Below are 11,457 nucleotides of genomic sequence, written 5' to 3'. Positions count from 1 at the left end.
GAGGGGGAGTTTACGTGACTGCACTCTTTTTCCCTTACTATGATTTTTATCCCAATGAGTTTTTCCTAGTAAGGTTTTTAACGAGGCAGTACAAAATCACGTAATGAAGACATCATCCTATCATGATCATCATCACAAGGGGGAATGTTGAAAATATGAAAAATATTTGTGTTGAAAATTATAATGTTAAATGTTGAAAATTAGGTAAAATTAGATGTTGAATATTGAAAATTAGTGTGTGATGATGTATGTAATGATGAAATTGTTTTTGGATTGTTTTTCAAAGAAATCCTATAAATAGGTCTCCATTTGTAAAGATTTGATACAATTGAGTAGAGAGAAAAATATTAAGTGTGTAGTTTGGTAAATTTTGAGAGTTTGAGATTTTTACTTTTTACCATAAATTTTTACTTTTTCACAACAAAAATCACACTTAAAACCAAGTGCAAATCGATAGTAGACAAAAATCACCAACAAATCGCACAAATGAACTTGTAAAATCACTCAATAACCAACTACAAATCCAGAAGCCAAAAAATTTCAAACAATAACAAGCGGAGAACCAATAATAACATGCACAAACAAACATACTCCTTTCCAAGGTGAGATGCTGGCTTCATCGCTTGCTTTCGTCTATTCATCTGTGGGTTTCATCGGTCGGGGGTTTCAGTGTTCCATTCTCCTCGATATATTATGATTTTACGTTTGCATTTGAGACGAAGAAATTGGGGGAGGACATAAGTTAGAATTGACTTACGAAGGGAAAATATGCAAAATTTGTCAATTTTGGGGTGAAAAATAATTTTAGGGTTTGTCAAATTAGTGCAAATTAAAAATCTCCACAACACAGGGACTAATCACTAAATTTAGTCCCCACATTTGAGATTATTTTTTACAATTGACTCAAATTATAATATGAACTAGTTATTATGCACACGAGATGCATGCGTATAATTTTTTCTTTTATCTTTATCGATAGATTAAAGTGTAATTTGATAATTTATGAAGTGACTAAATTGATATTTGAATTGTTGGAATAACAAAAATAAAAAATAAAAATGTGTGTTGAAATTTAAAAAAAAATAATAAAAAATAAAAGTATAATATTGATATCATAAAAGGGTAAAATTGAAAAAAAAAAGTTATATCTCCTAATTAGTTACTGGCATGTCGTGTGCTCAATGTTGACAAAAGAGTATGTGTCCAATCTTGATAAAATAGAATGGAAATAGATTCAGTGTTTGGTGTGCTATGATGTACCAACCCATTACCTTTTCCCGCTTAGCTTGTAGTTTGATTACCAAATTTTGGTGAGGAAATGGAGCTGGGTCTAAGCGGGAATGCTCTCAAAATCTTCGCTCGATCAATCATATGCCTGGCGCGAATCGGCAACGAGATCGTCCTTCAGGCATCACCGTCTCTGGTGAGCTATTTTTAATTGTATATTATGCCTGTAATTCGTCGTGTATTTTGACTTACGATTCCTCAAATGTTTTGCTTCTTATCGAAGTTGGTAGAATGCGATGAGCATAACCGCTGTTGCAGCAAGTCAGTTTTGTCTTTTTCCAGAAATTTATAAGATTGTTTCTATACATTTTTTACTAGTTCTGATAAAGTAATAAGGGTTTTAAGGATTTCGGGATGGAATTTCATTGTGTCCGAATTATACTGTATAGGTGTTGACTTCCAGTAAAATAAAACCAGGGTAGGCCTGATGGCATGAATGTCAGTACGAGCTATGTAAAATCATATGTTCTGAATCATGTTACATTTCAGAAATATACGGTGTTTTCATGTGAAATGAGTATTGACTGACCACTTTGTTCCAATTTTTTGCGTTCAGTGTAATGTAAATATAATTTGAATTTGGAATGGAGCTGAGTCTTTGCTGTTTCAATTTTCATTTAATATTCAACTTTTTTGTGGCAGCTTACTTGTCATACTCTTAATTCATCGAGGTCCGCCTATCAATCCATAACCTTGAAACCCGATTTCTTTGATGTCTATTCAGTTTCTGGTGCCCAGGTGCAATGCAGTGTGCTTTTGAAGGTATTCCTTTTTGCATTAACAACACTCTCCTAAGATAATTTTTATACCGCCGGGATCAAAATAACTTGCGTTATTTTGATTTATGCAGGCCATCTGTTCAGTATTGCGAACTCCAATAGCGAGTATAGAGCATTTAAGTGTTCTATTATCTGATCCTAATTCACCAAAGGTGCAGTGGACTTTAGAATGTTTTAATGGTATAGTCCTATTGTTACATCTTATAATTCCCTCAGATACTCTGCTTAGTTTCCACTAGATAAATAGTTCACAGTGACAGATTTTGTTAAGTATTGTTGGTGTTCATAAAGAATTGTTTGTTGAATATTGCCAAAAAGTTCTAAACCTGATTATGTCCATTTATCCTTCTGAGCAAAAACACCGAAGATAGATAGCAGATGGCAGTTTGTAGATTGAACAAGTATTTAATGGTTCAAGTTGCATACAAGATTTTCACCCGTCAAAATTCTCTCTGTTCAAAGTGGAATGATATTCATAACATAGAAGATGGAAGGGATGAACAGATTCAAATTTTTGTAATAAAATAAAAAACGTGAGTTATTTAATAACTCAGTAATCAAATGAACTCCACATTTAATTGATTTTCTGCTTCAATGTTTTGCTTTGATTTTAATGCAGAAAACATCAATCATAATTTTACACTGTATTAAAACTGAGTTGATGCCCAGACTCCGTTATCATGAATATTGAATTCCATTCCCTCATATGCTGTAAAACCAGATGTTCTAGCCTCAACTCTTATGGTGGTTGAAAGACTGATTTGCTACCAATTTACTTAGACCTATTGAAAGTTGCACTTCTTCTGTTCAAAGCAGAAATGCTGCTTATGGTGAAGGAATAGGTACAATAGTATGATTCCAAAAACATATAGCTCTTATGCTAAAAAAAACATGTGGCTCTTTTACCTCTAATATGGCAACTGCATATAACTGTTAAAAATGAGAAGCATGGCTGCTATCAAGAAGGCATAAATTTTGTTGTAGACCTGTTAGAATTAAAAAAAAATTAATATACTTTCATGAGCATGTCCAAAACCCCTTCAATTGCTTGGACAAAAAAATCACTCAAAATATCAGAAATTTCTTTGTGCTTCTTTTACAAGAATTTCTGCTAGACTGAGTTATATGATATAAAATACAAGAATGGCATGCAAATTTTTATGTAGCTGAGCTATATGTCACATTTAACTTCCTTTCAATATGCCCCAAAAAAAGTTCTTAGAAAAGGAGCATTATTTCATCATTGTCACCTTTAGCCTATACCTGTAAGTTTTCAATCTCTGCTTAATCATGTTTCAAGTGTGTTGCATTGTGTTGAGATGAATGTATGTCTGCCATTGTATGCCATCAAATCCCATTTCCACCACCTGTCATGGTTTAGAGTGTGAAAATTATGTTCTTTTACAGGAATGAGAAAAACCTATTGGATCTCATGCAATGTTGATCCTGATATACAACAACTATCACTTGATCGGAGGCTGCTTCCTAGCAGCTTTGTAGTTCGGCCTCGGGATCTCAACAGATTACTAGCTAATTTTCAATCAACACTTCAGGAGATCACAATCATCGCAACACAACAACCTACCTTGAACGCCAATGCTGCTGATCAGTTTGGGGGAAAAGCCGTTGAATTTAGAAGTTACATTGACCCAACCTCAGGTAAACTAGGCAACTTTGTATATTTTTTTGGACTAGAAAAGGCTCAGTTCACAGCTAATATTAGAGTGTACACTCCTAAATGCAGAAAATGATTCATTGCTACATACTCAGCTGTGGATAGATCCTAAGGAGGAGTTTGTACAGTATGAGCACTTTCGAGATCCTGTAGATATAACATTTGGAGTGAAGGAACTGAAGGTGAAGCAACTGAAGACATATTGATTTTCTTTCCTTCAATGACTTATATAAGTGGTGGCATATAAATGAAAACTTATAAGCAGATTTTCCATCAACTTAGTTTCATGTCTATGACACATGCATACTCTATACTAGACTCCACTCTCATGCTGCTAGGCAACCTCTATTACCATCAAAATAATGCCAGCAGGATACTTTGGACTGTTCCCTTTTATCATATTGTGAGCTTTATTATTTTTTTCTTTTTCTGTTGTTTGTAACAAACACTTCTCTTTCTTTGGTTTATTTTTGCTATACATTCCAGGCATTTCTTTCATTCTGCGAGGGATGTGAAGTTGACATACACATATATTTTGATAAAGCTGGCGAGTAAGATTAATTTTCTTCTCACACTTGATTAATTAACCATTTTCTAATTAGCATATAAGCTTTTTCTTTCCATTGTTCATGAACTTGCTTTCCAATTGAGGATGCCTCTGGTACAGCAAAAGTTCTTGCTACTTCTGTTTGTGGACATGCTGAAATGTATATTTGAATTTTTGGTATTAGATTAAATGTTTAATATTGAGTTGTATCTTCAGCAAAACAAGAGTTGACAATGCACAGTTACCCTCTGCACGTATTTAATGAAGAACTTTTTTCTTTATAGGTGGATCCACATATTCTGAACATTCCTGCTTATTTAATTGTTGTCATCAAATTTTTAGCTTTCAAATTGAATTTAATCTGATCGGCTAAATGGATAAACAGGCCAATTCTAATGGCGCCAAAATTTGGCTCAGATGACGAATCCTTCTCAAATTTTGATGCCACACTAGTGCTTGCAACCATGCTTGTCTCGCAGCTCAACGTTGGAAATTCTGCAGGACCTCCTCCAGCTGCCAGTGCAGGGGCTTCAGCACAGCAAGATCCTAATGGAAATACTTCTGATCACCCATCTGATCACACCAGAATTTGGTCTGAACTCTCAGGTGAGTTCAACATATTTCTTATAATGTTATACCGAATAACTTGCATTGGTCTTCATGAATTTGTACACAAGAAGGAAGTGCAGCAAAAGATGGTAATGACACTGAAGATAGGCGTGCCTATGTAGAAGGAAATCAACAGACTAAAGAACATAGGACAATCCAGAGGATTGGTGAGATGAACATTTCTGTGGATAAAAATGCTACTGGAATGCCTGGCTACCAAGGAGCGTATCCTTATAAATATTACATTGTGTTGCAGGAGTCATATTGCTATCTTCCTAATGGGTCAAAATTTTATGCTCATAGTCTGATGAACTGGGGTTGAAAGGGGAAAAAAAAGAATAATTCAGCAATTTTATTCCTAGGAGATGCTAGTAGCTTCAAAAGTACGAAGCTTCAGTGCATATATTTTACTTTTTAATGTTTTTACATGAGTTATTTTCAATTTCAAGTTTCTCATTTTTTGGTCATATGGTCTCCGTGAGTGAGAAAAGGTAGTCCAACCTCTGAACAGTTATAGGAAATAAAGAAACAGAGAAAAAGAAAGGTATGATTATTCTTGTAAAACGAGACCTAATTTTCATCAGAAATAAAGGGTCTCAATCTTTTGACTTTATTTTGTTCAGTTTAGCACGATGGGACATCAAATTGTTGAAGTATCTGCGCATTTTGAGTCATAACTTACATTCTTGAACTGATGCGTGTTTTTTAGACTGGTAAAAATGAAAAAATATGTAGTGGAAAATCTTTACCATAAGAGCCACATTAGTTGTTATCTGGATCAATTTCATAAACCTACTAGACTATATAACCTTGATAAGAGCATGTGATATACCATAGGCACACCTATTTTTAGCAAATATTCACTTTCAATTTTCTTGACAGAATGTAATAGTTGTGGTGCCATGGAAACAAATAATGCAGGAAACCCTCGAGGTTGGTCAAATGCAGGTTTACCTTAGTGTTTTTTTTATCCTGCTTCATGCTCAATCAAATACTACTTCAATTGTTGTGCTTTTAGGTGGAGATGTAATTGGCAGTACTTTATCACAACGCCATCCTAGAAACTGGGTAGATGCAGTTGCGGATGATGATGAAGAGGATGAAGCAGACTTGTTTGTTCAGTCAACACCTCCATACTCATGAATAGAAGGTATATTTTTCCCCTTTTTAGCAGTTGAAATGAAATAGTGAATATTTAGCCATATGATTCTAAATTAGAACGAGTGGCTTATTTAAAGGAGATGCTCACCACATAACATTTACATGTATGAGAACTTCATAAATTTCTCTGCCTGATTGCATAATGTCCTATATTTCTCCTTTGATGTTGTTTATATATTGTGAATGTTGGGACTCGGTGAAAAATAGATTTTTTGAAAAATTGCTGTATTTTGGATAGATGTCACTGTAGAAGATAATAATTCATCTTCGTCTTTTTCACCCTGTTGTTTTTACTTAGTGTATTTATTATTTTTATGTTGGCAAAGATGCCACTTTTTCACTAAGTTCAAAACAAGATAAAAACATAATCGGAACTCGCATCTATCTGTTTCTTGCATTTTAAAGTGTGGTCTTAGTGCACATACGAGTGTATTTATTATTTTTATGTTGACAAAGATGCCACTTTTTCACTAAGTTCAAAACAAGATAAAAACATAATCGGAACTCGCATCCATCTTTTTCACCCCGTTCAACCTCATGGACACCAGTGATCACCCCCACCCTCTTCGGCCCCGGGCCTCACACAACCAAAAGTCAAATTCCATGTAATATGAGGCTTTGTCACCTGTTTTATGTTAATTAAATGTCTATGATGTAATTAAACCTGGAGACAAGTGAAAACCAGAGGGCCTACCCCGCCATGACGAAATATCCAAACTATGAATGGATCGGATGTTTTATAATTGAGATTGAAAAATGATAGGCCAACAGGGTGTTCTGCTCTAAGGACCAAAAATCTAATTGGTATAATTTAAAAAACATGTTCAAAAGATACGTGGATTCATTCCAAATATATTCAATAGTGGAACCAATCAAAAGTTGGTTAGTTTTTATCTAATGGAATGTGCAAGTGGCTAAGAAATTATTTAAGTTCTAGTTGGTTTTCCTTATTTCTTTGTTCTATTAAAGGCTTGTGATTTGTAGTTTGTACGACATAGTTCATTCAAACTTTAATGAGAGCTTAGGGAGTGAGATGATCAGGGAATAAGCTTGGGGTCACTTGTACAACTCTTGTAATTGAAGGAATGAAATTTGTTCTGAAAATCTTCTTTGTTTTTCTTCTATAAGCTTTTGGTATTAACTTATCACACACATATTCCCCCAACTTTATACAACATTCTCTTAACTACTTCCACCGTCAAAACTCAACAAATTGGTACCAGAGCCATGTTGAGGGTTGAGGGTTCAAGGATGACGTCCACAAAGTTCAATCTGGAGAAATTCAATGGGACAACGATTTTGGATTATAGAGGATAAAAATGAGAGCATTGGTGGTTCACCAAGGCCTCGATATTGCATTGAAGGAGGAGAAAGAATTACCAGTAAGTTTATCAGCCCAAGAAAAGACCGATTTACTTCACAAAGCAAACATCATATTGATTTTAAACTTGTCTAACTCGGTTTTGAGGAAGGTAGCTAAGGAAGATACGGCGGCTGGAGTGTGGAGTAAACTTGAGTCTATACATGACAAAGACTCCGGTGAGCAGGTTATTCTTGAAGGAATCCTTGTATGGTTTTAAGATGAGGGGGTATGGTGATCTCGAATGTCAACTGGATGCATTTGAAAAGATAATCCAAGATTTAGAAAACATTGGAATTGAGGTAGATGATGAGGATCTAACACTCCTACCGATTGGTTCTCTATTAGGATAATAAACAAATTTTTTGGACACGTTGTATAAAAGAGAGAGTTTGTCTCTGGAAGATGTCCAAAGTGCACTAAGATCTAAGGATTTGAAGAAGAAATCAGATACAAAGGACAGAGACAAGGTATGGCTTCAAAACTTCAAAAGTTTATCAGGGCCAAAAGTACTTCTTGGAGATGATAAAGCATGTGCAGTGGAGGGAATAGGCACTTGAGTCTCAAGTTACATGATGACATGGTGAGGACGTTGTATGATGTGAGATACATTCCTAAGCTAAAGATGAATCTTATCTCACTTGGTAAATTTTATAAGGCTGGATATACTTTCACAGGAGACAACAAAAGCTTGAGGATTATCAAGGGAGTCATGGTCATGTACAAGGGAAAACTGAGACATGGATTATATTATCTGTTGAGAAATGTTGTAACAGGTTCAGTCTGTAATCTTGTGACCGGAAAAAAGAATACAACTTTCTTATGGCACAAGAGGTTGGGACATATTAGTCACAAAGGTATTCAGGAACTCAAGAAGCAAGGAGTCTTGAGGATGATTTGAAATTTTGTGAGTATTGTACTCTTGGTAAATCTCACAAGGTAAAATTCAACACTGGACAATATACAACCAGATAAAAATTGTACTACATACATATGGACTTATGGGAACCAAGAAAAACTCCTTCACATGTTTTTGTAGTGTATCTCTTGACCATTGTGAATGATTATTCCAGAAAAATATGGGCTATCCACTTTCCAGCAAGGACCAAACCTTCAAAAAGTTCAAGTAATGAAAGACACTTATTGAAACTCAATTAGGGAGGAGGGAACTGACAATGGAATGGAGATCTTTTCAAGGGAGTTCAAAAATGTGTGCAGAAGGACTATGAAGGCACAAGGTTGTACCAGGTAATCCCCAACAAAATAGATTGGTTGAGAAGTTCAATAGAATCATGCTTGAGAGAATACAATGCATGCTCATTGGTGTAAATCTGCCGAAAGCATTTTGGGCAAGGTTGCCGTCAATATATTTGATAAACAGGTGCCTTTCTACGGCATTAAATTTCAAAACATAACATGAAATCTGGAGCGAGAAATTTCCCAATTATAATATGTTAAGAACTTTTGGTTGCTTAACATATGTTCACAACAGACAAGATAAACTGGAGGCTAGGGCATTAAAGTGTTTTTTCTTGAGATATCCAGAAGGTGTTAAATTCTATAAACTTTGTCGCCTTGAGCCTAGATACAAAAAGTGCTTGATCAGCAGTGATGTGGTGCTTAAGGAAGATGAATGGCGATGAGGAAGGATGGAGTGAAGGACCTGGAGGAAACCTAATCTAATTCAAATAAGGAGAAAACTACACGGTGGGAAATACCACAAGCCACTGAGAGGACTGAACAAAACTTGTATCAAAGATTGAGGAACACAACACAATATATTTGGTCAAGGATGAGACCAGAAGACAAATTATACACCCTGACAGATATGGCTATGCTGACATAATTTCTTATGCTTTGGTTGTAGCGAATAACATACAAGAACAAGGGGAACCAACAACTTATATGGAGGTTGTACAAGGAAATGATAGCTTTAGATGGATACAAGCTATGGAGGAGGAGATGGTGTCCTTAAAGATCAATAAAACATGGGAGTTGGTGGATAGACCTTGTAGTTGGATTTATAGGAAGAATGATCATATAAATCCAGGTAACCCTCCCAGGTATAAGGCGAGATTGGTTGCAAGAGAATTCCTTCAACAGGAAGGAGTGGGTTTTGGTTAAATTCACTCGCCAGTTGTAAAGCACAGATCAATTAGAATCCTCCTGACATTGGTGGCACAACAGAACTTGGAATTCATCAACTTGACGTTAAAACTACATTCTTCTGTGGAGTTTGGGACGAGAAAATCTTCACGGAGTAGCCTGAAGGATTTGTGAGTAAGGGCAGGAAGACAAAGTATGTTTGCTGAAAAAATCATTATACGGGTTGAGGTAGTCCCCGAGGCAACGGAATGAGAAATTCGATACATTAATGGAAAGTCAAAAATTCAAGAGATGCAATTCGGATCTCTACGTGTATTTTAAGAAGGAACACAATTAGGATCTCATCTTCTAGTTGATATACGTAGAAGATATCTTGATTGCAAGCAAGGATAAAGCACAAATACAAAAATTGAAGGCTGGATTAAAGCAAGAATTTGAGATGAAGAACATTGGTGAAGCTGTAATAATCCTAATTGTTGGGGACAGGAGAAAGTGACTTCTATATTTCACTCAAAAAATGTGTTTTGAAAATGTACTTAAAAGATTCAGTATTTTTTAGGCTAAGGGAGTCCGATTACCAATGGCATCTCATTTCAAGTTGTCCAATGATCAATCACCAAAAACAGAGGAGAAGGATCATATGGGATAAAATACAATATGCAAGTGTTGTGAGATCTACTATGTATGTCATGGTATGCACGAGATTTGACTTGGCATATGCAATGAGCATGATCAGCAAGTTTATGTCAAAACCTAGGAAGATTCATTGAGAGGTTGTCAAGTGGACATTAAGATACTTGAAGGAAATAATGAATTATGGCCTGAGATTTGGGGGATTAGACGCAAAAGATAGGGGATTAGACTCAGGAGATGGAGGAGGAGCTGGAATAATCAGAGGATACAGTGATTCAGATTTGTTGGGTGCAAAGACAGCAGGAAATCACTTTTTGGTTATATATTCACCAAGTTTGGGAATGCAATAAGATGGAGATCAAGCTTGCAAGCAGTGGTGGCACTATCCACAACTGAAATTTAGTTCATATCATTTACCGAAGTAATAAAGAAGCCTTATGGATCAAGGGATTCTTAAGGGAGATTGGGATTGAAGAGAACAAGTGGGAAATCTAGTGTGATAGTTAAAGTACGATTCATTTGGCCAGAAATCAAGTGACTCATGAGAGGACTAAGCATGTGGATGTGAAACTACACTTCATCAAGGAGAATATCGATAGAGGGGAACTGTGCATATCAATGATTGGGACTTAAGACAATCTCACGGCTATGTTCACTAAGGTTAATATTTTTTATAATTCATTTGATTTATATTTAAATGAGGATCAAAATATAATTATAAGAAATAACGAGGGACTACACTGTAATTTTGATATATAAATTGAAAAATAAATTGAAGAATAAAAGAATAAAAAAATGACCTCAGTGAGAATTGAACCTATAACCTAAACCCAAGAAACAATAACTCTATCCGCTGAACTACATATAACTTGCATTAAAATTTTAACATTTTATTAATATATATAATTATTAAAACAGATCATGATACCAAAGTTAGTTACTCTAAGTGTCTCAAATTTAATAAGATAGTATAGATTCCCTTTAACTACTTCCGCTGTCAAAACTCAACAAGATACATTGCATAATTGCTTAAAAGATAACATAAGCATAATCTGAAGAGGATTGAACACAGTATGCAGTGCTAATTTTAAGTCTTTGTTGGCTTATTACATAGCCGACAAACTAGAATTAATCGTATTGTCAAAACTCGTGTTAGAATTTCTTAGCGGACACAAGTGTATCGGTATGTGTAGGACATAGTGATAGTAAGTAATATACTATCCTTCTATAATTTCGCTAAATGGAAACCAACAAAAATCAACGCCATAGTGGTGTCTCAAGATAGCCTTTACCGAGCTCT

The 11,457-nt window shown here is 35.2% G+C and overlaps 1 protein-coding gene across 8 annotated transcripts; it reads left to right on the top strand.

The window, feature by feature from the left end:
- The first annotated feature begins 1,222 nt into the window (after positions 1-1,222).
- Positions 1,223-10,820, top strand: LOC142527318 (uncharacterized). 8 transcript variants are annotated; one of them, XM_075632088.1, is made up of 12 exons: positions 1,317-1,423; positions 1,511-1,557; positions 1,677-1,729; positions 1,930-2,049; positions 2,138-2,246; positions 3,474-3,725; positions 3,811-3,923; positions 4,228-4,292; positions 4,674-4,894; positions 4,969-5,122; positions 5,790-5,830; positions 5,916-6,442. In XM_075632088.1, exons 3-12 carry the CDS (start codon positions 1,724-1,726, stop codon positions 6,038-6,040), a joined length of 1,206 nt encoding a protein of 401 aa, XP_075488203.1. In that variant the 5' UTR covers positions 1,317-1,423; positions 1,511-1,557; positions 1,677-1,723; the 3' UTR covers positions 6,041-6,442. The 8 variants fall into 8 exon arrangements, 7 of the variants coding, with proteins under 7 accessions (XP_075488201.1, XP_075488202.1, XP_075488200.1 ...); XM_075632086.1 differs by lacking the exons at positions 1,511-1,557; positions 1,677-1,729 and adding an exon at positions 7,282-10,820 and having other exon boundaries at positions 1,223-1,423; positions 5,916-6,047; XM_075632087.1 differs by lacking the exons at positions 1,511-1,557; positions 1,677-1,729 and having other exon boundaries at positions 1,223-1,423; positions 4,978-5,122; positions 5,916-6,440.
- The last annotated feature ends 637 nt before the right edge of the window (positions 10,821-11,457 follow it).

This window comes from Primulina tabacum, chromosome 15 (genome assembly GCF_025594145.1).
Source record: "Primulina tabacum isolate GXHZ01 chromosome 15, ASM2559414v2, whole genome shotgun sequence".
Classification (NCBI taxonomy): Eukaryota; Viridiplantae; Streptophyta; class Magnoliopsida; order Lamiales; family Gesneriaceae; genus Primulina; species Primulina tabacum.
This window is presented reverse-complemented; position numbering and strand designations above follow the sequence as displayed.

Coding starts and splice junctions, on each gene's coding strand:
- LOC142527318 (XM_075632086.1), top strand. CDS start 1,319: ATGGAGCTGGGTCTAAGCGGGAATGCTCTCAAAATCTTCGCTCGATCA. Junction 5,123..5,789: donor ATGCCTGGCTACCAAGGAGC/GTATCCTTATAA, acceptor AGAATGTAATAG/TTGTGGTGCCATGGAAACAA. Junction 5,831..5,915: donor TAATGCAGGAAACCCTCGAG/GTTGGTCAAATG, acceptor TTGTGCTTTTAG/GTGGAGATGTAATTGGCAGT.